The 22,567-nt window shown below is 40.8% G+C and overlaps 1 protein-coding gene across 4 annotated transcripts in view; it reads left to right on the forward strand.

Annotated features, from left to right (window-relative positions):
- CDC16 (cell division cycle 16) overlaps positions 1–22,567 on the forward strand; it is a 39,763-nt gene extending 17,196 nt beyond the window's left edge. For 2 of the 4 annotated variants that reach the window (XM_025364368.1, XM_025364371.1), the window contains 6 exons: positions 7,650–7,802; positions 9,832–9,895; positions 12,361–12,422; positions 13,352–13,487; positions 15,663–15,753; positions 22,076–22,567. In XM_025364368.1, coding sequence (XP_025220153.1) covers positions 7,650–7,802; positions 9,832–9,895; positions 12,361–12,422; positions 13,352–13,487; positions 15,663–15,753; positions 22,076–22,335 — 766 coding nt within the window. In that variant the 3' untranslated portion in view covers positions 22,336–22,567. The remainder of the gene's footprint in view (positions 1–7,649; positions 7,803–9,831; positions 9,896–12,360; positions 12,423–13,351; positions 13,488–15,662; positions 15,754–22,075) is intronic. The other 2 variants (XM_025364369.1, XM_025364370.1) reach the window with 2 other exon arrangements.

Consider the following 22,567-nt stretch of genomic DNA (forward strand, 5'->3'; position numbering starts at 1 on the left):
AAGTGAATTTGCCTAGCAGTTGATTTCAACCAGTACAAGAAGGAACTAGGAAATTAGGCCAGTGGAGATGAGTTATGAAAGCCCTTCTTCACATGCTCATGCAAGAATAAAAATATTCATGAGCAAAATTATTATCTCTTATCTATTACCAAAAGGTGTTTGATGTGGCTTAGTGGAAAGTGCAGGACTGTGTTTGCCAATATTCTAGGTTTATATCAATATTAAATGTGTTGATACTAAGAGTGTGTTACTTTGAGGAGTAGAGCACTGCTATTCACATTGAATCGGTTACAACTTACAGGGTTTGTTTGTGTGGACTGCTTCTATTGACTGGTGACTCCATCCCTGCCTGAAGAGGTAGTGGGAGTGCAGTGGTCCAGAGGCCTGGTCTGGAGTCATACCTCCTGGACTCTTCCTGGCTCTTCCACTCCCAGCCATGTGATGTTGGGCAAGTTTCTTAGCCTCCTGAGAAATAGGAATAATAGCAAAATTTACTCACTGGCTTATGAGAAGTAATTGAGATAATACCAATTAAAGACTTTGAAGAGTATCTTACACATAGAAAGCACTCAATGAAAGTTAGCTACCTTTGTTTATTGTAGTATGCAGGGGTGGAATCATATATTTATCTATATTGAATTTCATCCTGTTAGGTTTGATCTCTTTGCAAACTGTTAGACTCTTTTTGGCACTCAGTTCTGCATCCAAATTATTATCAACCTCAGTCAATAGTCATATTAAATTTGGTAAGTATGAATTTTATATCTAAGCATCCAAGTAAATATTGTGAAGGACATAGCTCCTTAGCTGTATTAGTCAGTAGGGTTGCCCTAACAAAAGACCACAGACTGGGTGACTTAAAGGACAGAAATGTATTTTTTCATAGTTGTGCAGGTTGAGAAGTCCAAGATCAGGGTGCTGGCCAGTGCAGTTCCTCTTGAGGGGTTTCTTCCTGGTTTGTAGATAATTGCCTTCTTGCTGTGTCCTCACATGACAGAGAGAGCTCTGGTGTCTTTTCCTCTTGTAAAAACATTAACCCTATTGGATGAGAACCTTACACGAACCCTACTGGGTAAGAGCCTTACACTAGCCCTGTTGGATTAGAGCCCTACACTAGCCCTGTTGGATAAGAGCCCTACACTAGCCCTGTTGGATAAGAGCCTTACACTAGCCCTGTTGGATAAGAGCCTGACACTATCCCTGCTGGGTAAGAGCCCTACACTAGTCCTATTGGGTAAGAACCATACCCTTAGGACTTCATGTAACCTTTATTATCTCTTCATAGGCCCTATCTTCAAGTACAGGCACAGTAGGGGTCAGGGATTTAATGTATGAATCTGGGGGACAGAAGGGACACAAACAGTCCATAGCACTAACATATTACTAGAAATAACCTTCCAGATTACAGTTGTACACCCAGTTACGGATCCACCTAAATGATCCTCATACTCAGTCCAGGTCTTTCCATCCTGTTCACCAAGATGGGTGAGACCTTTTCCAGTTCTCTTCTGAAGCTCAACTCTAGTATCTGCATATTTCCTGTATGCATCAATCTGATGATTTGTTACCAAAAAAAAAAGAATTCACTGAGTTGGTTTTTATGGGCACATGCTGCGGTCTGGTAATTTTGATTTGATGTTTTGGGTGCCCAGAAACAGAATAGTCATTTGTTAGTTCCTAGCTGGGAATCAGAATCAATGATAATTAATGACACTATACCTTCAGTGTTTCCAAATCTGACAAAGTTTGTCATTAGATTCTCCATTAAGCTAGGGGTGGTAGCTCACACCTGTAATCCCAGCACTTTGGGAGGCTGAGGTGGGAGGATTACTTGAGGCCAGGAGTTTGATACCAGCCCTGGCAGCATAGTGAGACCTTATCGTTTCAAAAAAAATTTAAAAATTAGCTGGGTTTGATGGTGCCTGCCTGTAATCCCAGCTGTGTGGGAAACTGAGGCAGGATGGTCACTGTGCCACCACAATCAAGCCTGGGTGACCAGGTGAGACACCGTCTCAAAAACCTCATGATAACTCATCAAGATAAGCATTATTTTTCTTTCAAGTTTACTTATCTATCAGAGCAGCCTGCACTTTCTTGTCTGTGTTTGGATAAATGCTTGAAATTGGATGAATATTTTTACGTTTCCTTTATGATTGTTTTTTTGAGTCATTGGTTATTTAAGAATATGTTGACATTTGACTTCCACATACTTATGAATTTCCCAAATTTTCTTCTTTGTTGTTTTTTATCTTAATTCCATTATAGTTGGAGAACATACTTTGTGTGATTTTAGTCCGTTTAAATTTATTGAGGCTGGCCAGGCACAGTGGCTCACACCTGTAATCCCAGCACTTTGGGAGGCCCAGGCGGGTGTGGATCACTTGAGGTCAGGAGTTCAAGACCAGCCTGGCCAATATGGTGAAACTCCTTCTCTACTAAAAATACAAAAATTAGCCAGGTGTGGTGGCTCACGCCTGTAGTCCCAGCTACTCAGGAGGCTGAGATAGGAGAAGCACTTGAACCTGGAGGCGGAGGTTCCAGTGAGCTGAGATGGCGCCACTGCGCTCCAGACTGGGCGACAGAGCGAGACTCCATCTTAAAAAAAAAAAAAGAAAAAAATTATTGAGGCTTTTTTATGAACCATTCTGGAGATCGTCCAGATGTATTTGAGAATTCTGCTCTTGTTGGGTGGCGTGTTCCATAGATACCTGTTTTATCTACTTTTCATAGTGTCGTTGAAGTCTGCTATTTCATCATTGATCTTCTGCTTATTGATTCTGCGCATTATTGCAAGTGAGGTATTAAAGTCTTCAAATTTTATTGTTGAATTTTCTATTTCTCCCTCCAATTCTGGTACATTCCACTTCATATATTCTTAGTCTCTGTTGTTAGGTGTGTATATAATTGTCATATTTTCTTGATGGATTGAGCCTTTTATCATCATAAAATATCACTAATTATCTCTAATAATACTTTTTGATAAAGTCTGTTTCATCTGATGTTACTGTAGGCACACCAGCTCTCTTTCGTTACTGTTTATATGGTGTGGTTTTTTTCATCCTTTTAATTCCAACTTGTGTTTTGAATCTAAAGCATGTCTCTTGTTGACAACATATAGTTAAATCAAGTTTTTAAATCTATTCTGCCAGTTGCTGCCTTTGGACTGTTTATCCCATTTATGTTTAGTTACTAACAAGATAGAATTTATGTCTGGCGTTTTGTTCTTTGTTGTCTATACATCACATCTTTTGTTCCTGTATTTTTCATTACTGCCTTTTGTGTTGAGTAAATATTTTATAATGTCCCATTTTAATCCCTTTTTTTATTATACCATATTTTTTTAGTAATTTTCTTAGGTTGGTTATCTTTAGGATTATAATTAGCACCTTAATTTAAAACGACCTACTTTGAATTAATACCAATTTAATGTTAATAGTATACCAAAACCTTACTCCAATATAGCTCTGTTTCCTCTTGCCTCCTTATGCTGTCATTGTCATACAGAATACATCTTCCATATTATAAGTCCATCAGCACAGATCTGTGATTATTATTTATTAGTTGTCTTTTAAATCAGATAGAAGAGTTAAAAACAAAAACACATTTTATACTGTCTCATAATTACCAATATAGCTGTTTTTATCAGACTCTCATTTCTTCATGTTGGAAACCAAAAATAAAATTTGAAGACCCTCCCCAACTATCTAAATGGGCTTCCTTCTCTAGGCCAGGGCCCTCTAAATTTAACCTAAAAGACTGGTTCAGGCCATGATGGGAAGTGGGGGTCCAACACGCCTCTTTACACCCTACAGCGTTAACATCAACATGGATGTTAATGGACCTTCAGTCTGATAAGAAGAAACACTTAACCATCTATCTTCTCTGAAGCCTGCTACCTGGAGGCTTCGTCTGCATGATAAAATTTGGTCTCTGCAACCTCTTACAACCCAGATATTGCTTACTGTTGATAATAACTCTTTCAACCAGTTGCCAATCAGAAAAATCTTAAATCTACCTGTAACCTGGAAGCCTGCACTTCGAGTTCTTAGAGTTTGACTCTTCTTCAACAATGTGGATTTGAATTCCTATGTAGTATCCTTCTATTTTAGCATAAAGGACTCCCTTTAGTATTTCTTACTGGGCAGATGTACTAATGACAGATTTTCTCAATGATACATTGTTATTATTTATGTAATTTTGTTTTTCAAAGAAGCTGTGAGAAGTGTGTAATTTATATCACTTGTTATATTAACCCTGTTATTTACCATTTTTAGTTCTCTGTATTTGTTCCTATGGGTTCAAGTTACCATCCAGTGTTACTTTCTTACTGTAATACAGCTTTGCTGTCACCCGCTTCCTATTATGCTGTTATTGGTAAACCTTACATTTCTGTATGTGATAGGCCCAACAATATAATTCCATATTGCGTATCCCTAATGAGAAAATCTAAAGTTCAAAATGTTCCAGAAGCCAAAACTTTTTGAGCAGTGGCTTGACACTCAAAAGGAATTGCTCACTGGAACATTTTGGATTTTCAGACTAGTGATGCATAAATTCCCAAATTAAAAAAAAAAAAATCAGAAATCCAAAACACTTCTGGTCTCAAGCTAAAGAATACTCAACCTGTACATAGAGTCTCACTCTCTTGCCCAGGCTAGAGTGCAGTGGCACCATCACAGCTCACTGCGTTCTCAAACTCCTGGGCTCAAGGGATCCTTCTGCCTCAGCCTCTCAAGTGTCTGGGACTACAAGCCCATACCACCATGCTTGGCTAGTTTTTTGTTACTTTTTAGAGATGGGGTCTCACTGTGTGCCAGGCTCGTCTTCAACTCCTGGGCTCAAGCATTCCTTTCACCTTGACCTCCCAGAGTGCTGGGATTATAGGCGTGAGCCACTGCACCCAGCCTACAATTGCTGTTTAAATCAAGAGAAAAAAGAAATACCTGTTAAATTGTCATTTGTAATTACATAATTATCTTTACTAGTACTCTTACTTTTTCTTGTGGATTTCAATTACTGTCTGGGGTACTTTCAGCTTGTAGAGCTTTTTTGTGTGTTTTCTGTAAGGCGATTTGCAATAAATTTTCTCATTTTTCCCCCCCGGGAATGTCTTAATTTTCAACAGATAATTTTGCTAGATGTAGAATTCTTGGTCAACTTTCTTTCAGTACTTTGAATGTCATCAGCTGCTTTCTGGCCTCCATGATACTTGGTGAGAAGTCAGCAGTTGATCTTACTGAAATTGCCCTTGTATGTAATTAATGATTTTCTGTAACTGCTTTAAATATTCTTTTCTTCATCTTTTTCAGTGGTTTGACTATTATTTGTCTAGGTGTGAATCTCTTTGAGTTTATTCTTCTTGGAGTTCTTAAAGCTTCTTGGAAATCTTCTGGCTGTTAATTTTCTTCAATATTCTTTCTGCTCCTTTCTTCTGTCTTCTGGGACTCCTATTATACATGTGTTGGTATACCTGATAGTGTGTCACAAGCCTCTGTGGTTCTGTTCATTTTTCTTCTTTTTCTGTTTCTCAGATGGGACAATCTCAGTTGACATCTTTAAGTTCAATAATTCTTATTTCTGCCTATTCATGTCTGCTCTTAATCCCTTCTAATGAATTTTTTATTTCAATTTTTGTACTTTGTAACTCCAGATTTGCTATTTGCTTAATTTTTATAATTTCTGTATCTTTACTGGTGGTCTCTGGTGAGACATTGTTCTCATAATTTAGTTTTGTGGACATAATTTCTTTTAGTTCTTTAGAATTTAACATGGCTTATTTAAGCTATTTGTCTTGTTCGTCCAACATCTGGGCTTTTCCCAGAATAGTTCCTATTGACTGCTTTTTTCATGTGTATGGGCCATAGTTTCCTGTTTCTTTGCATGTCCTTTTTTTGTTGAAAGTAGATATGTAAAGTCATATAATGGGGCAGTTCAGGAAATGAGATTTTCCCACACAGCCCCAGGATTTATTGGTCATTGTCACTGTTTGTTTAGTGACTTTCCAGAACTAATTCTCTAGTTTATATACTTTGTTGTATGAAGCCACTGAAGCCTCTGCTCAGTTAACTAGCAGCTTTGATATCTTAAACCAGTAAGTCTTCCACCCTTTGCGGAAGGACTCTGCACACCTTCAACACTCAGCATTGTTGACAACTCTGCCTTAGCCTTCTCAAGATGGGCCAGAGATGAGATAATAGGGCCTTCTCAGGCCTTTTCTGTGCATGCATATAGCCCTATGCATGTGTATGGCCTTCCCAATCCCCAGGAATGTGTCAGAGCTCTTTATAGCCCCCTGTGAACATCTTATTCCCCAGGTTTCCTTTTAAGTTTGTGGCCTGCATCCAGTTTGCCCTGACTGGGATAGCTGCCTGAGGCGGCAGCCAATGCTAAATAATTGCTGTTGATTGTTTCCAACAAATCTCCTGGGGATAGAGCTTTTCTCACTGAGTGGGCTCGGAGGTTAGTAGAAGACAAGCTATGAGTGGGGCTCTTTTAGGAGCTACCAGACAGGTCAAATAGCAGCAGTTCTCTGTGGGGTGTTTGAGGAACTCTAAATTAATTCTGCTTTCTCCAGTGGCTGCCAGGCTAATGGCTTTACAGCTACTGTGGTTATGAGGCTGCTTGTTTTCAAGGTTAATGCAAAGCTAGGGAAAGGGAGATGGGAATAAGACAAATTAAAGCAACACGAAGTTTGTTGTTCTTACTGAGATTTAGCCATTTTTCTTGAATATACACTCCTCAGATTGTTTTAAGAGCTTGATTACCTTCCAAAGTTCTGAAAAAGTTGGTTTTGATAATTTTTGCCAGTGTTCTTGTTGCTTCTATGGATGAATAGATTTTTGGAGGTTCTGACGCTGCCATTTTGAAAGTACTTCCAAGAGGTTAGTTGTAAACACTTTTAAAGAATTTGTCATGACCTTCTGTAGAGGATATAATCTTAATTTGAGTTATGGCTCTCGATTAGAACCAAAGCACATACCAAGCAATCAGTATTTATTGATGTTCTGAGATCATCATCAAAGAAAGATTGTCTTATTATACTTGCTTTAATGCAATCGCTGATCCAGTCGTGTGAACAGATGAAAATTCAATTAAAAAGTAGTTCTGACTCTGCCTAGAACTGTCTCAGAAGGTGGGAAAATTGAATCAATACACAGAGCATTCTTCATAACTCCTCTGCATAGAACTGATTATCATGGGAATTCACAGAAGGGAGAGCATTTATGTTAGAAAAGTCAGAGGTAGCTTCGTAAAGGGAAGTAGACCTTGAACACAGTCTTGAAGGATAAATGGTGTGAATAAATCAGAGGAAGACCAGTGTGGGCTGTGGCGTGACATTCGCATCAAGGAGGAAGACAGCACCACGGAGACATGCCCTTTTGCTTTAGAGAGTTTTTGTTTTTTTACTGTGGAATAAAATGAAAATTAAAGGTAAATACGTTGCAGATAGATTCTAGAAGTGGCAGCTGATTAGTCCAAAGTCCATTAGGCATTCATTAAATATTTGTGAATTAAGAGTTAGAAAAAAGTAAATGCTGTGTTTTGGCTACCTTTAAATTATTTTGCAGATAGGATTTGGAGTTGACAGATTAATTTCTGCTAAATCACAGTTTTTGGTGTTGAATATGTGAAATTTTCCAATTTTTTAGGTGTCATTTGCCTATGCTGTATATTGGATTAGAATATGGTTTGACCAATAACTCAAAACTAGCTGAAAGGTTCTTCAGCCAAGCTCTGAGCATTGCACCGGAAGACCCTTTTGTTATGCATGAGGTCGGCGTGGTTGCATTTCAGAATGGAGAGTAAGTACTGGAAGACTAGAAACCCTTCTGTTAACTAGTGATTGTAAATAGAGGAGACGGTTACTAGAGTTAACTGACCAAAGTGACTCTTCAGTAGATTTGTACTGTTAAGTGTTCTATTTTAGGAGAAGGAGATAGAAAAAAGAGAGAATCTGTTATCTTGGATTTCCTTAAAAATTCTAAACCCAGGTTTTGGTCTTTTTTGACCTGAGCTACCACTTGTTTTCTTACATGATTGGACAATTCAGATCACACAGACCCCACAGTGTGGCTGGGGGCACTGTGGAACCCTTAGTTATCTCTGTGTTGATAAGGAGTTGAATTTATGTATTTGAGAAACATTTGACATGGTTTTTGAAACAAAAGTGTTTTCTATTTAGTTACTAGTAAGTCAGAAAATTTAAGTAATTAGAATGACCCAATCTCTGAGTTTCCTGGTCACTGGAGGCTTTACTGTACCCTAGGATACCTGTGGAATAAGTGGTGTTACACTCAAAGAGAAAAATGTCTGTAATCCTTTGCATTTCATGATATACAAATTTTGTTTTTGTTTTTGTTTTGAGATGTAGTCTCGCTCTGTCACCCAGGCTAGAGTGCAGTGGCGCAATCTCAGCTCACTGCATTCTCTGTCTCCCGGGTTCAAGCGATTCTCCTGCCTCAGCCTCCTGAGTAGCTGGGATTACAGGTGCCTGTCACCACGCCCGGTTGATTTTTGTATTTTTAGTAGAGACGGGGTTTCACCATGTTGGTCAGGCTGGTCTCAGACTCCTGATCTCGTGATCCGCCTGCCTCAGCCTCCCAAAGTGCTGGGATTACAGGCGTGAGCCTCCACGCCCGGCCGTAAATTAGTATTAATACTACTGCAGTGTCATTTATGGCATGTATGTGTTCTAAAAAATGGGTTATCTAGGTATATTTTTGAAGCTTGAAGCTTTTAATATAATACAGTAATCATCAGTATTTGCAAATTTGCCTACTCACTAAAATTTATTTGTAACCAAATCAGTTCCTGAGGTGCTTTCCTAGCCATTGGCAGACATGCCCACGGCTGGGAGAAAGCTGGGTCTCCTGGCACACACATTTCCAGCTGGAGTCTAAGAAGGCAACGCTCTGCCTTTTTTCTCAGTTCAACTATAAACCAGTGTACTTTTTGTGGTCTATTTAGTGCCAGTTTTCACATTTTTGTGCTTTTTGTTGCTAATTTCACTGTTTTAAAATAATACCCAAGCTTAGTGAAATGCTGTCTAGTGTTAATTGTGACGTATCTGACAGAGGAAACACATGTGTTAGAGAAGCCTCATTCAGGCAGGCATCAGTTATAGTGCTGCTGGCCCTGACTTCAATATTGATGAATCAACAGTATGTATCAAATAAGACGTTTTTAAACAGAAACACACATAAAACAAGGTTACACATTGATCGATTAGAGAAAATGTTACCATTCCCCTGGGAGCCGCGGTTCAATATTTGCTAACTCAGTGTGCACAGTGACTTTATAGAACATAACTACTGTGGTTGGGTGCAGTGGCTTGCGCCTGTAATCCCAGCACTTGGGAGGCCGAGACGGGCATGTTGCTTGAGGCCAGGAGTTTGAGACCGACCAGCATGTGCAACGTGGGGAAACCGCCTCTACTAAAAATACAGAAATTAGCTGGGGATGGTGTTGTATGCCTGTAGTCCCAGCTGTGTCAGGAGGCTGAGGCACAAGAATCACTTGAACCCGGGAGGCAGAGGTTACAGTGAGCTGAGATCGCACCACTGCACTCCAGCCTAGGTGACAGAGTGAGACTCTTAAAAAATACATATATATATATATACACACTACATCTCCCAAAATCTTGAAATCTTGAACTCTTGATATTAATGCCATAAAATTAATCATTTGTGACTTAACTTTGAATTTTTATAATTATTTCCAGCATTTTACCCCATTGCATTTTAGTACTACTAGAAAGATAATCAAAAGTTTTTTAAAAGTTTATATTTGGTAATTTTGAATAATCTGCAACCTTTTTTCCGTTCATTTTAGATGGAAAACAGCCGAAAAATGGTTTCTTGATGCTTTGGAAAAAATTAAAGCAATTGGGAACGAGGTATTCTTTGTTGTATCTGTAAATACAGACATACACACCCCTGAGTGTTCACTGTTAAATGAGGAAATCTCATTGCCTTCAAAGATAATAAGCTGATATTTTCATAACAAGCAGCTGTTAATGTTTGCATTGTTAGTTAACTGTTTTACCACGTGGTAAGAAATGAGGTTTTTTTCCTAATTAAGAGGGCAAATGTTGGGCGTTTGCTTCTTAAATGGGCTCTAGCTTTGAAATGTGAGAGGCATCAGAACAGATTGGATGATTATTTGAAGCTAGGAATAGTCTTTGGTTCGTGGAAGCTATTGGGCACTGTAGCGTCTGATGTAAAGGACCTCTAGGACTTCAGAGAGCTTCTTTGACTGAAGGGTAAATAAAGTATAGCGGCAGGTCCCACTTCTGAAAGAATAGGGGTGGGATAGGTGTTACTGAAGTTCACACCTTTTGTTTCTGTTACTGCATACTGAGTGTGTATTTGGGCCTTTCCATTTTAAAATATTTGACTGCTTCTGTTGCATGAACGATGCACCCCATGAATTGGTGCTTATGAGTTAACCTAACAGTTATCAAGGATGTGCATATACTGATATGACTTAAAAGTAGTAACAGTGTTAGATGCCATAAACTTGCATAGGTAAGAGATTTGCATGATGCTCTTCTGTTTCATCCGTGCCTGTTTTGTTTCATTCTATTCTGATTTTCACTTCTCAGCTTCCTGCTGTTCCTGTTTCTGTTCCTGTTTGTGCACACCTGCCCACAGTTTTCTTCTCCCTTGGCTGTTAGCTCTCTCTGCTGTTACAGACACAGCTTTGCCTTCCTGCCTAGCGATCTGCCTGTCCCCATAGACACAGCTTTGTTTACTTTGGTCTCTCATGTTATCTGAACTTATAAACACTATTCCTGTGTTTGCACATGCATGTATATAAAGCAGGTGCCTCTGCCACATAGTCGTGGTTAGTTCTGGATAATCCAAGTGTTTTGTTAATGGGGATTGCCACTTGCCACCTTGTCAGTTTTCAGACGGACTTAGCAGCATCAGCATCGCCTAGAAGCCTGCCAGGAGTGCAGAATCTCACACCAAATGAATCAAAATCTGCAGTTTTAGCAAGATCCCCAGGGGATTATCACGCACAGAAAAGTTTGAGAAGCACTTTCCTAAACCATACTTTAGGTTCAACTGAACCTGTATTCTTTGATAATTAAGAGGCAGTACATTTAGAGTCTTACAGAAATTTAATGGTTTGAAGTATGAAACCACAATACTATTGAAATGTCAAAATGCCCATTAAAAAGCTATATGAAGAGGGGGAAGATACTGACTTTATTAGAAACTGCAGAAAATGTTAAAGAGAAATAGTCATGCCTAAGAGTCATTAAATGATTTGTTTTTCATTCACATGGGCTGTGCCTCCTAGAACTGGTCTCAATAGAGACAGAGAATCTGTGGCTCAGGTCTGTTCATTCATTTAGTTGACATATATTTAATGAGTCATAGGTTCTGAGCTAGTGTTGGGATGCAACGGGCAATGAGTTTACTATTTCCTGACCTCAGATCAACTGGGGAATGTAAATAAGTAAATTGATGGTGAAATACGGTACAATTGAGGAACTAAAGGTGCCCACAGAGAAAGGCAGTTCACCCAGAAATGAGCCTTTTGCATACACCTCAGTCCTGAAAGTCATCACACATGAGCCAGGCAAAAATTAGGGCAAGGGTATTTCAGTATTTGCAAAAATTGGAGCTAATTCAGTATGACTTGGATTTTGAGTTCACAGAGAATGTTAAGGAGTGGGTCAAGAGGGTTAAGTGTGGGTCACTAAGGGCCCAGAATGAAAGAGTTTGTACCTTATCCTGAGGAGAGTGGGAAAACAAAAGGGATTTAAGAAGGAAACAATCTGGTCAGACTTTGATGATTGGGGCCCAGATTTGACTCTGTTAGTGAGGAAGGTGAGGATTAAATAGGTTGGAGTTATGCTTAGCAATTAGAAGGAACCAGCCCTGGTGTGCTTCCTGGAAGGGTCAGAGGGGATGGGGGTGCCATTCACTGACTGGAGGGGCACTCAGAAGCAGTTAGGTCAGGGGCGGGATGGCCAGGGAGAGACGGGTGTGGTGCGTAGCACACCGAACTTAAAGTGCTTGTAACAGTTCCAAGCAGAAGTATTTAGCAGGCAGATGGATAGAGAGGTCTGGTGTTTGAGGGAAAGCTCTGAGCTGCAGATACTCATTTGAACTCCAGCAGGGATTGGCTCTTGGATAAACTTGTCCTAATGATAACAGAGTCCTCAGAAGTCTCCTAGTAGGGAAGAAAGGGAGATAGATAAACCAGCAGTTACCCTGGCCTTGTGGCGTGCTGGAGGCACACACTGGGAGAGAGCCCAGCTTGCAAGGCGTGAAATAATTCAGTGCAAACAAATCAGGCTGAACCGTGACATATATAACTCGTGGGCTTGATGTTGCTATGTTTTAGGTAACAGTTGACAAATGGGAACCTTTGTTGAACAACTTGGGGCATGTCTGCAGAAAACTTAAGTAAGTGAAGTAGAGCATTTTCAGAAATATACTTTGTGACTCAAAGTTTACTTAATTTTGAATACTTTGTCATATTTTTATTTCATGAGATCCACTAGCTTTCTTGTACTTGGCTGCTCAGGTATAATTAGCATCAAAATCATTTTTTATTATTTATCTCTGTGGTGTAATTTTATTTTAGAAACATTGAGATTTTTGCTTTTTCATATGAAAATTTAGTGTTCAAAATTAATTCAGAAGAATTAGGACAGTAAGATATAACTAAAATCCTATCCATATTCTAACTGTTTTCTGCTAGAGGTTTTGTGGTGTGATAAACAGGCAACAGTTGAAAAATGGTTTTTTTGGTTAAATAAGTCTGGGCAATTTTAGGTTACTCAAGATTTAACAAGTGTTTCTATTGCAGGATTTCTTTGAGTCTTTACTATGTATTACAAGCTTATGGTATTTTCCAAAGTTTAATTGAGGATAAAACATTTTTTTCACAAAAGACTTTACAAGTCAAGTATTCCAGAGAACTTTGGGGAGCACTTTTCTAAGTAAATCTTTTGGACCTTAAAGCAATACACCTTGGCTGCTTTTATTTACCCCTGATATGGGACGCAGACTGTCACCTAAGGGGGATGTGTGGGAAGGACACAGCCAGGAGGCAGGGACTGGGGTTCTGGTTGCAGTGTCCCACTAGACATCAGAAGGAATACAGCAGACATCCCTACAGGAGTGCCCTTGGCCGGAGGAGGGAGCAGGCCTGGAAGATGCATTTAGAGGGCATATTGAGATGCGTGAGAGTAGGTGTGGAGGACGTTCACCAGTCTAGACTGCTGTTTTTATCGAGATAGTGTTTCTTGGGTGTTGATATGGATGGACTCATCTTAGACTTAGGGATTTAGTGCTTTTACTGTGGCCAGTGATTGTGTTCTCCCCCACAGAAAGTACGCCGAGGCCTTGGATTACCACCGCCAGGCACTGGTGTTGATTCCTCAGAACGCATCCACCTACTCTGCTATTGGATATATCCACAGTCTGATGGGCAACTTCGAACGTGCTGTGGACTACTTCCACACAGTATGTCTTGTCTTTGTGCCTGGCTTTGAATCTGCTTAACATTGACCACTTCCTTTTTTGAAATAGTTTTTCTAGGTAATCTTTTACTGACTATTTTAATAATCTTTAGGCAACCTTACGTTTTATTCTTTTCTTCGCAGAGCGAAGCATGCAGGTGTTGTACAGTATTCATCAAATTAGAAATAGACATAAGTCCTGTCCTCAGTGTTTGCAGGGAAGTGTGCGGGTGCCCAGCGGCACTCGCCAGTGATCTGAGTGCTGAGCACAGCGTTATCTGTCCACGTAGGCCCTTTGGGAACTCCCAGTCTTTCTGTTGATGACTTTTACAATGAATCCGCTTAGATCGCTTTAGTAGATGAACAAAACAGTCTGTGCAGTCATCACAAGGAAAGAACCTTTCCTTAATCCATGTACCATATTCCATCAAATTGAAGACCATGAGTAAGCAGGATGACCATAAAGAAAAAAGTGCTGCCAATTAAACTTTAACATAATTTTTTCCTGTCACTTAATTTTTTTGTATTTAGAGAAAATATTCTTGAACATATTTAGGCAGATTTGTATTACTCTAGTACATACCTAGAAATGTACATGTAAGTGAAATAAATGGTTGCAATATTCAACCCAGAGGGCCAGTATCTGTGTTTTCCCAGAATAGTGCCCTGATGCTAGCACACATACCCAGTTCCTGACTCTCGGTTTCCTCCCAGCCACAGACACCTGCTTTCCAACTCTCTCTCTCTCATCCCTCTCAGTCTGCTAAAGTGTCAATGGAGGGTTTTTAGAAAACCACAATCCCCGTATCTGTTTAAGTGTTCCTCACATGGTTTGTGATCTAGTCTGTGCTGCCAACATAACCACCAAGTCCATGCTGCTCAGGCAGGTTTTACCTACATCACAGCGGTGGCTGGTTGATGGCAGTAATAGGAAACCACAGGTCAAAGGGAAGCAGTGTTCGAATTTGAGAAAATGTGGGTCTTAGAATCAGTGAACTAATGCTATTTGGAAAAAGAGATAAAATATGAGAAAATTTATCAAAGATAAACTCATGAGCGGTTTGTAACTGATTTTCAGGAGTTCATTAGAGATTTTGAGGTTAGATGAAGTCGTGAAGGTACCATGATGGTCACCAGAGCACTGAGCTCGTCAGAAGTTTGGACTAAGCACATTTTCTAGTCCTGTATAATCTTTTAAATATGTATATTTGAGTGTTGTATAATTTACCTTTCTTCTGAGATCTGATTAATACAGAAGGCTCGGCTGGGCACGTTGGCTCACGCCTGTAATACCAGCACTTTGGGAGGCTGAGGCGGGCAGATCACGAGGTCAAGAGATCAAGACCATCCTGACCAATATAGTGAAACCCCGTCTCTACTAAAAATACAAAAATCAGCTGGGCACGTGCCTGTAGTCCCAGCTACTAGCCCTGTGCCTCAGTCTCAGGCTGAGGCAGGAGATTTGCTTGAACCCAGGAGGTGGAGGTTGCAGTGAGCCGAGATCACGCCACTGCACTCCAGCCTGGCGACAGAGCGAGACTGTGTCTGAAAACAAACAAACAAACAAACAAACAAATACAGAAGGCTCAGAGAGCTCTATATGGAGATAGAACTTTTTTTTTTCTTTTGAGATAGAATTTTACTTTGTTGCCCAGGCTAGAGTGCAGTGGTGCGATCTTGGCTCACTGCAGCCTCCACCTCCCAGCACTTTTCCTGCCTCAGCCTCCCAAGTAGCTGGGATTACAGGCACCTGCCACCATGCCCGGCTAATTTTTGTATTTTTTATTAGAGACGGGGTTTCACCATGTTGGCCAGGCTGGTCTGGAACTCCTGACCCCAGGTGATCCACCCGCCTAGGCCTCCCAAAGTGCTGCGATTACAGGCATGAGCCACTGTGCCCAGTCGAGATAGAACTTTTTAAAAAACCTTTTTTGGTGTAGGTTTCCAGCATAAGAAAATAGAATAGTGTGATGAACCTCCATGACCCATAACCAACTTCAACAGTCATCGGCTCATGGCCAGCCATCGGCTCGTGTAACTCTGGCCCCACTAACAGTGCCGCTTCCCCCACCCTGGATGCTCTGGAATATTTTGAAATGAATCAGTGTGGTAATATTTCTAAACAAAAGAGAAGGAAATATATTTTCTTTTAATAACCATGCTGAATCTTTTATGGCAGGCCCTTGGTCTTAGGCGAGATGATACATTTTCTGTTACAATGCTTGGTCATTGCATCGAAATGTACATTGGTGATTCTGAAGCTTATATCGGTAAGATGATCATTATTCTTATTGGTATTGTACTCCATTTTTTAGGTTGTTATATGTCTCTGTTTATGTTTCTCATATTCTCATTGAGGTTCCAAGTTTATCTTTCTAACCATTCGTGCTGCATTAAAAACAAGAAACTCCATTTATTTTATTGGAACAATGCTGTGGGGAGTTAGTGACTCACCGAGGATACATTCAGTTTAAAGTTGAATACTTGCTTGTGGAAAATACCGCTATAGAGTAAGTGTAAAGCACTTTGATAGAAGGACCCGTCTGTTTCTATAATGGAAAAAGAAATCTTAGCAACATTTTTCTAATACACAATCGAAGGGGCTCTGTCATTATTTTAAATGCAGGGTATAAGAATATAAATCTTTACATTTCAATAGAATGTTGAGATGCCATACATTTCCATAACAGTGAATAAGTAATAATAAAAGTTTGGATGGAATTGCTGTACTTGGGCACTCGTTTAGTTATAAACATTACATGATAAGGAGGATGTGGTGAGGTTAAATCTTGAGATCTAGGATAGGGAAGTTGCAAGCCTGCTAACTCCCATTCCTACTAAAGTAATTTCTTTCTTTTTTTTTTTTTTTTTTTTTTTTTTTGAGACGGAGTTTCACTCTGTTGCCCAGGCTGGGGTGCAATGGCACGATCGCGGCTCACCACAACCCCTGTCTCCTGGGTACAAGCGATTCTCCCGCCTCAGCCTCCCGAGTAGCTGAGATTACAGGCATGTGCCACCACGCCTGGCTAATTTTGTATTTTTAGTAGAGACTGGTCTTCTCCATGTTCAGGCCAGACTGGTCTTGAACCCCTGACCTCAGGTGATCTGCCTGCCTCAGCCTCTCAAAGTGTTGGGATAACAGGCATGAGCCACTGTGCCCAGGCCCTACTAAAGTAATGTCTGATGTAATTTCCCCAAAAGTCAAAAAGATCAGGTAATGTGATAGAAAACAGAGCAGAGCTTTAGATTTTGAGAAGGACCTGTCTGCTTATGTGTCTTGGGGTTCCCTGAGGGAAACAGAGGTTGCTCCTAAAACGGGGTCTGTGGTGCCCTCTGGTTTTCCCAAGGAGTCCGAGGCTGTCAGAAATTACCCTGGGTCGTCTCATGTGGGCATCCAGAGTGGCAAGAAGACAGACTGGGGAAATAATCCAGTCAACTGAGAAGAACAACAAAAAATGAGTAATACCCGTTGTAAAGTAGGATAAACTGAAGCACATCATAGTTTAAAAATGCATGTTCACATAGAGTTAAGCTCCACAGCTCACTCTCTTAACCATCCTGTAATTGTGCCTGCTCTATGCCCAGTCACTGATGCACTTGTGTGGTAGCTCATGGCACACTTAACAAACAGTTTCCCTGTCCCCTTAGAACCTGGGTTTCATTTCCGGCTCTATAGCAGTATAAACAATTTTTCTCTGAATGTGTTGGGTTCTATCATTATATGTCTCAAATTTTATTAATATTACTGAATCTTATAGGGGGCTGTGATGTCTTTAATCCTTAGAAATATTAAACAATCTATAAACAAAGGAATGTATGAGGTTAAACAGTATTCAAATTTCTATGTACTTTAAAACATTCAGACAATATATTGAGAAGCACACCTAATAAACTGTAGTGAATCTACTGTGGATGAAAATTTAGAGAATATCTCTCAAAAGAAGCTATCTAGGCCAGGCATGGTGGCTCACACCTGTAATCCCAGCACTTTGGGAGGCCAAGGCAGGCAGAGGTCAGGAGGTCAAGACTTACCTGGCCAACATGGTGAAACCCTGCCCCTACTAAAAAAAGAAAAACAAAAAACAAAACTAGCCAGGCATACTGGCACACGTGTGTAGTCCCAGCTACTCGGGAGGCTGAGGCAGGAGAATCACTTGAACCCGGGAGGCAGAGGTTGCAGTGAGCCAAGATTGCACCACTGTACTCCAGCCTGGGTGACAGAGCCCATCTCAAAAAAAAAAAAAAGCTATATATCGGTAGTTATGCATATTCTTATATATATTAACAGTATTTTACATGCTTATAACCTTAAAAATAATTGAAAAGTGTCAAAATTATATGCCTTATACATTTCTGTGGGCTTGAAAATGATACAATATAGGTTGTTTAAAGCAGTCACTAAAATGTATAAACTTCTACATAATCACTAAAAAAGAAAGTTCATACCAAAAGTAGTAATACTAGGAATAAAAGAGGGCTCAACACTGCCTTTGGGAGAGGAAGGGTCCAGATTGGTATGTTTTTAAAGTCCTCCTCCAGCCTGCCATGAAACATGGCTGGATTTTTCTCCTTGTCCTGTGTAACCTCCCTTAATTTATCATAGTTTACTGCCTTAGTTACTCTCTCATTCCTCCAAGGAGAACCTCAAGAAATTTAGGTAACCCCAGCCAGTTGCCCTCAGTTACCAAGGAGCAATTAGGTAGGAAATGGCCACTGAAAGACTGAAAACAAGAAAAGGACTTGGGTCCCTCATCCAAACTGGGCAGTGGTGGCCAGGCACTTCCACACGGAAATCTTTCACTTCACCAGAATGTCCCCAGCCAGAGACCCGCAGTTGTCTCTGTGCTTAGGTGCTATCCACTGAGGATCCCGAGTTGGAAAAGGGAAATAGCGAGGCGGGGAGTTCCCCTGTATACAGCTATCGCCACATGGCGATAGCTCCAGCTCATGCCCACAAATGAAGGCTCTCTAGAGAGGAAAAAGGGAAAAATAAAAGAAAAATAAATCCCAAAATTTGGGCTTACCTCCTGACTGGCTCACCAAAATATGTTACTGGTGTGGAAGGTCTTCACTACAAGTTGTCCAGGTTCTTGGCATGGTGAAAAAAGATTGAACAAAACACACAAAGCAGTGGAAGACAAAAGCATAGGTGTACTGAAGTGAAAGTACACACCACAGAGTGGGAGCCGGCTTGAGCAAGTAGCTGATGAGCCCCAGTTGGGGTTTAAGTACCCTTAGGGGTTTCCTGTTGGTTACACCCTATACGAATGAAGGATTGGTTTGTGGCCAATCAGAGGCTGAAGTGAAGTTACACCCTATGCAAATGAAGACTGTGACCAATCAGAGGCTGAAGTGAAGGCGCCCTGTCTTTAGACCCTATTCTGCCTCAGTGAAGAAGCAAATAAAGGCACTCAACATCAGGGAAATGAAATTAAAACCATAGTGATGGTGTGTGCCTCTAGTGCCAGCTACTCAGGGCTGAGGCTGGAGGATTACTGGAGCCCAGGATATCAAAGCTGCAGCGATCACACCACTGCACTCCAGCCTGAGCAACAGAGTGAAAACCCTGTCTCAAAAAAGTAATATAAATAAAACCACAGTGAGAAACCAGTACACACCCACCAGAATGGCTAAAAGTACAGTATGTGGTATTGGTGTGATGTGGAGCAACTGGAACTCTCTTAGATTGACTACTAGTGGGTTATAAAAGGGTAAAGCCTTTTTGGAAAACTGCTCAACATCATAGTAAAGCTAAGCCTATTATATCAGTTCTCTATTGCTGCCTAACCACTCCAAAACCTCAACCAACAATGTATTATTTTTACAATTCTGTGGGTTGAGTGACCCATTTGTGGGTCTTCTCTAGGTTTACTCATGCAGCTGTGGTTAGCAGATACTTGACTGGGTAGATGGTCTAAAATGGTATCATTTTCCAGTAGGGAGCTCAGCTTGGGTGCTAAGTCTCTTTCTCTGGGGCTTTCATCTTAGGTTTCTTTGTAGCACGATGTTCTCAGGGTTCTAAAGGACAAGAACCGAAGTTCAGGACCTCTTGAAAATTCAGAGTTGCACAACATCACTTCCATCACGTTCTGTTCCATCAGTACAAGTCTCATAAGCTCAGAGTCAATGTGGGAGGGGCTGTACCAGGGTGAGGGTGCTGGGAGGTGTGATTCATTGGAGTGGGTATGAGGGTGATGATTGACCATACTGATTCTGTGATGTGACAGTTGTGCTCCCAGGTGTGAGCCCAACGGAAGCAAGTGCTTCTGTCCACTAAAGGTCACAAACAAGAGTATTCATAGCTTTATTCATAATAGCACCTAACTGGAAATGACTCAAACGTCCACCAGTAGGAGAGAGGAGAAATAAATTGTGGCATGTTCATACTACTGAATCATTTAGAAACATGGATCAATTTTACAGATTTTTAAAAATTTTTAATTATTACTTTTTTTTTTTCTGAATGGGAGTTTCAGTCGCCCAGGCTGGAGTGCAGTTGTGCAATCTCAGCTTACTGCAACCTCCGCCTTCTGGGTTCAAGCAATTCTCTTGCCTCAGCCTCCCGAGTAGCTAGGATTACAGGCACATGCCACCCCACCTAGCTAAGTTTTTGTATTTTTAGTAGAGATGGGGTTTCACCACGTTGGCCAGGCTGGTCTTGAATTCCTTTCCTCGGGTGATCTGCCTGCCTCGGTCTCCCAGAGTGCTGGGATTACAGGTGTGAGCCACCACGCCTGGCAAATTTCACAGATTTTTGACAAAAATATGAATCTCTACTGATTACTTCCATTTATAAGATTAGTGTATTAGTCCATTCTCGCCTTACTATAAAGAAATACCTGAACCTGGGTAATTTATAAGAAAAGAAGTGTAATTGGCTCACAGTTCTGCAGGCTGTCCAGGAAGCGTGGTGCTGGCATCTGCTTGGCTTCTGGGGAGGCCTCAGGAAACCTGAAGTCATGGCAGAAGGCTAAGTGGGGAGCCACCACTTCACATATCTGGAACAGGAGGGACTGAGAAAGGGAGGAGGTGCTACAGAATTTAAACAACTAGAACTGACTGTCACGAGAACAGCACCAAGAGGATGGCACTAAACCATTCAGGAGAAACCACCCCCGTGATCCAATCACCTCTCTCCAGGCCCCACCTTCCAACATAGAGGATTACAATTCAACCTGAGATTTGGTGGGACACGGATCCAAACCATATCACTTAGTAATGAACAAAACTAATTGGTAGTGATAGAAAAGTCCATATAGTGCTTATTTCAGGCTTGGGAAAGCTGGCAGTATTGACCAGGAGTGGGCACAGGGTGGTCTTAAGGAGCTGTGTGTGTTCTGTGCCCTCCTGGCGGTGGTCATGTGGGATGCATGTATGTAGCGTTCATTCAGTCGTGTGCTTAAGGAGATTCACACTTGACTCTTGGTTTTAGCTCAATTTTAAAAAAACAAATGTAAACTCTGGTTTCCTAGAGATGTTGGGTTGAAACCTCAGCTCTGCCCCTCGGCAGCCCTGTGGCAAGAAAGGCAAGTCTGAGCCTTAGTTTCGTCATTTGTTCAAGGCAAGTTCATAGGAAGCTAAATAAAGGCTGGAGAGTTGATAATGAGTCAGAGGGACGTCTCCTTGACCTTGCAGAAGAGATTTACCATTCATGTCATTTTTATTTCTAGAAGGTTTGCATGTCATTATCTGCCAAATTACCTATTCCTGAAAGCTATTGGTTTGAACTGTGTAAAACTCATTTTGTTTATGTCGAATGATTGTACCTAATATATCTGTTCAGATCTGTTCAAATTTATATCACCCTTAAGGTTTTAATATATGGGAAATGAATTTTATTTCATTGTGGCTTCTGTGTGCATAAGATTGGTGACTATACCCAGTGGGCGCAGCAGTTCTTTTTCTTTTTGCGACGGAATCTAGCTCTGTCAGCCAGGCTGGAGTGCAGTGGCACGATCTCAGCTCACTGCAAGCTCCGCCTCCCAGGTTCACGCCGTTCTCCTGCCTCAGCCTCCTGAGTAGCTGGGACTGCAGGCGCCTACCACCACACCCGGCTAATTTTTTTGTATTTTTTTTTAGTAGAGACGGGATTTCACCGTGTTAGCCAGGATGGTCTCAATTTCCCTGCCCACCTCGGCCTCCCAGTGCGCTGGGATTACAGGTGTGAGCCACCCCTCGCGGCCACACAATGCAGGTCTTATCTGTAACAGCAGAGGAAAAAGTTGCCCACAGGCCTCATCCGTATTTAGGAGGCCTTGGAAATAGGGCAGCTGTTGAAACCCTGGAGTTGCAACTGCCTGTGCTTCTAAAAGTCTCCTGACACCTCCATTGCAAATGGTGGAAAACAAATGAAAAAGAAAAGATTGGAATGTTGTTTTCCTTCTGCTCTCAACTTGTGCTCTTAAAAGTATAATTTGACTTAAATGATAGAGATGGTGTATAATGATGGAAATGATAGATAAATGATGGAGTTTTATATTTTATTCTAAATAGTATAATCTGACTTAAATGATAGAGATGGTGTTATATAACAATAGAAATGATAAATGATGGAATTTCTTATTTTATTCTAATTATAGTATTTCTTTTTAGGAGCAGACATTAAAGACAAATTAAAATGTTATGACTTTGATGTGCATACAATGAAGACACTAAAAAACATTATTTCACCTCCGTGGGATTTCAGGGAATTTGAAGTAGAAAAACAGACTGCAGAAGAAACGGGGCTTACGCCATTGGAAACCTCAAGGAAAACTCCAGATTCCAGACCTTCCTTGGAAGAAACCTTTGAAATTGAAATGAATGAAAGTGACATGATGTTAGAGACGTCTATGTCAGACCACAGCACGTGACTCCAGTCAGTGGTCCTGGTCCCGCTGTCCCGGTGTAGGTTAGTATTCTCTCACATCCTCTCCATGGCTTAAGAATGTCCTACTTCCTAACGTGACTCCAAACTGCATCTCTACATTTAGGAACAGAGACCCGCCTTAAGAGACTGGATCGCACACCTTTGCAACAGATGTGTTCTGATTCTCTGAACCTACAAAATAGTTATACATAGTGGAATAAAGAAGGTAAACCATC

This window comes from Theropithecus gelada, chromosome 17 (genome assembly GCF_003255815.1).
Source record: "Theropithecus gelada isolate Dixy chromosome 17, Tgel_1.0, whole genome shotgun sequence".
Lineage (NCBI taxonomy): Eukaryota > Metazoa > Chordata > Mammalia > Primates > Cercopithecidae > Theropithecus > Theropithecus gelada.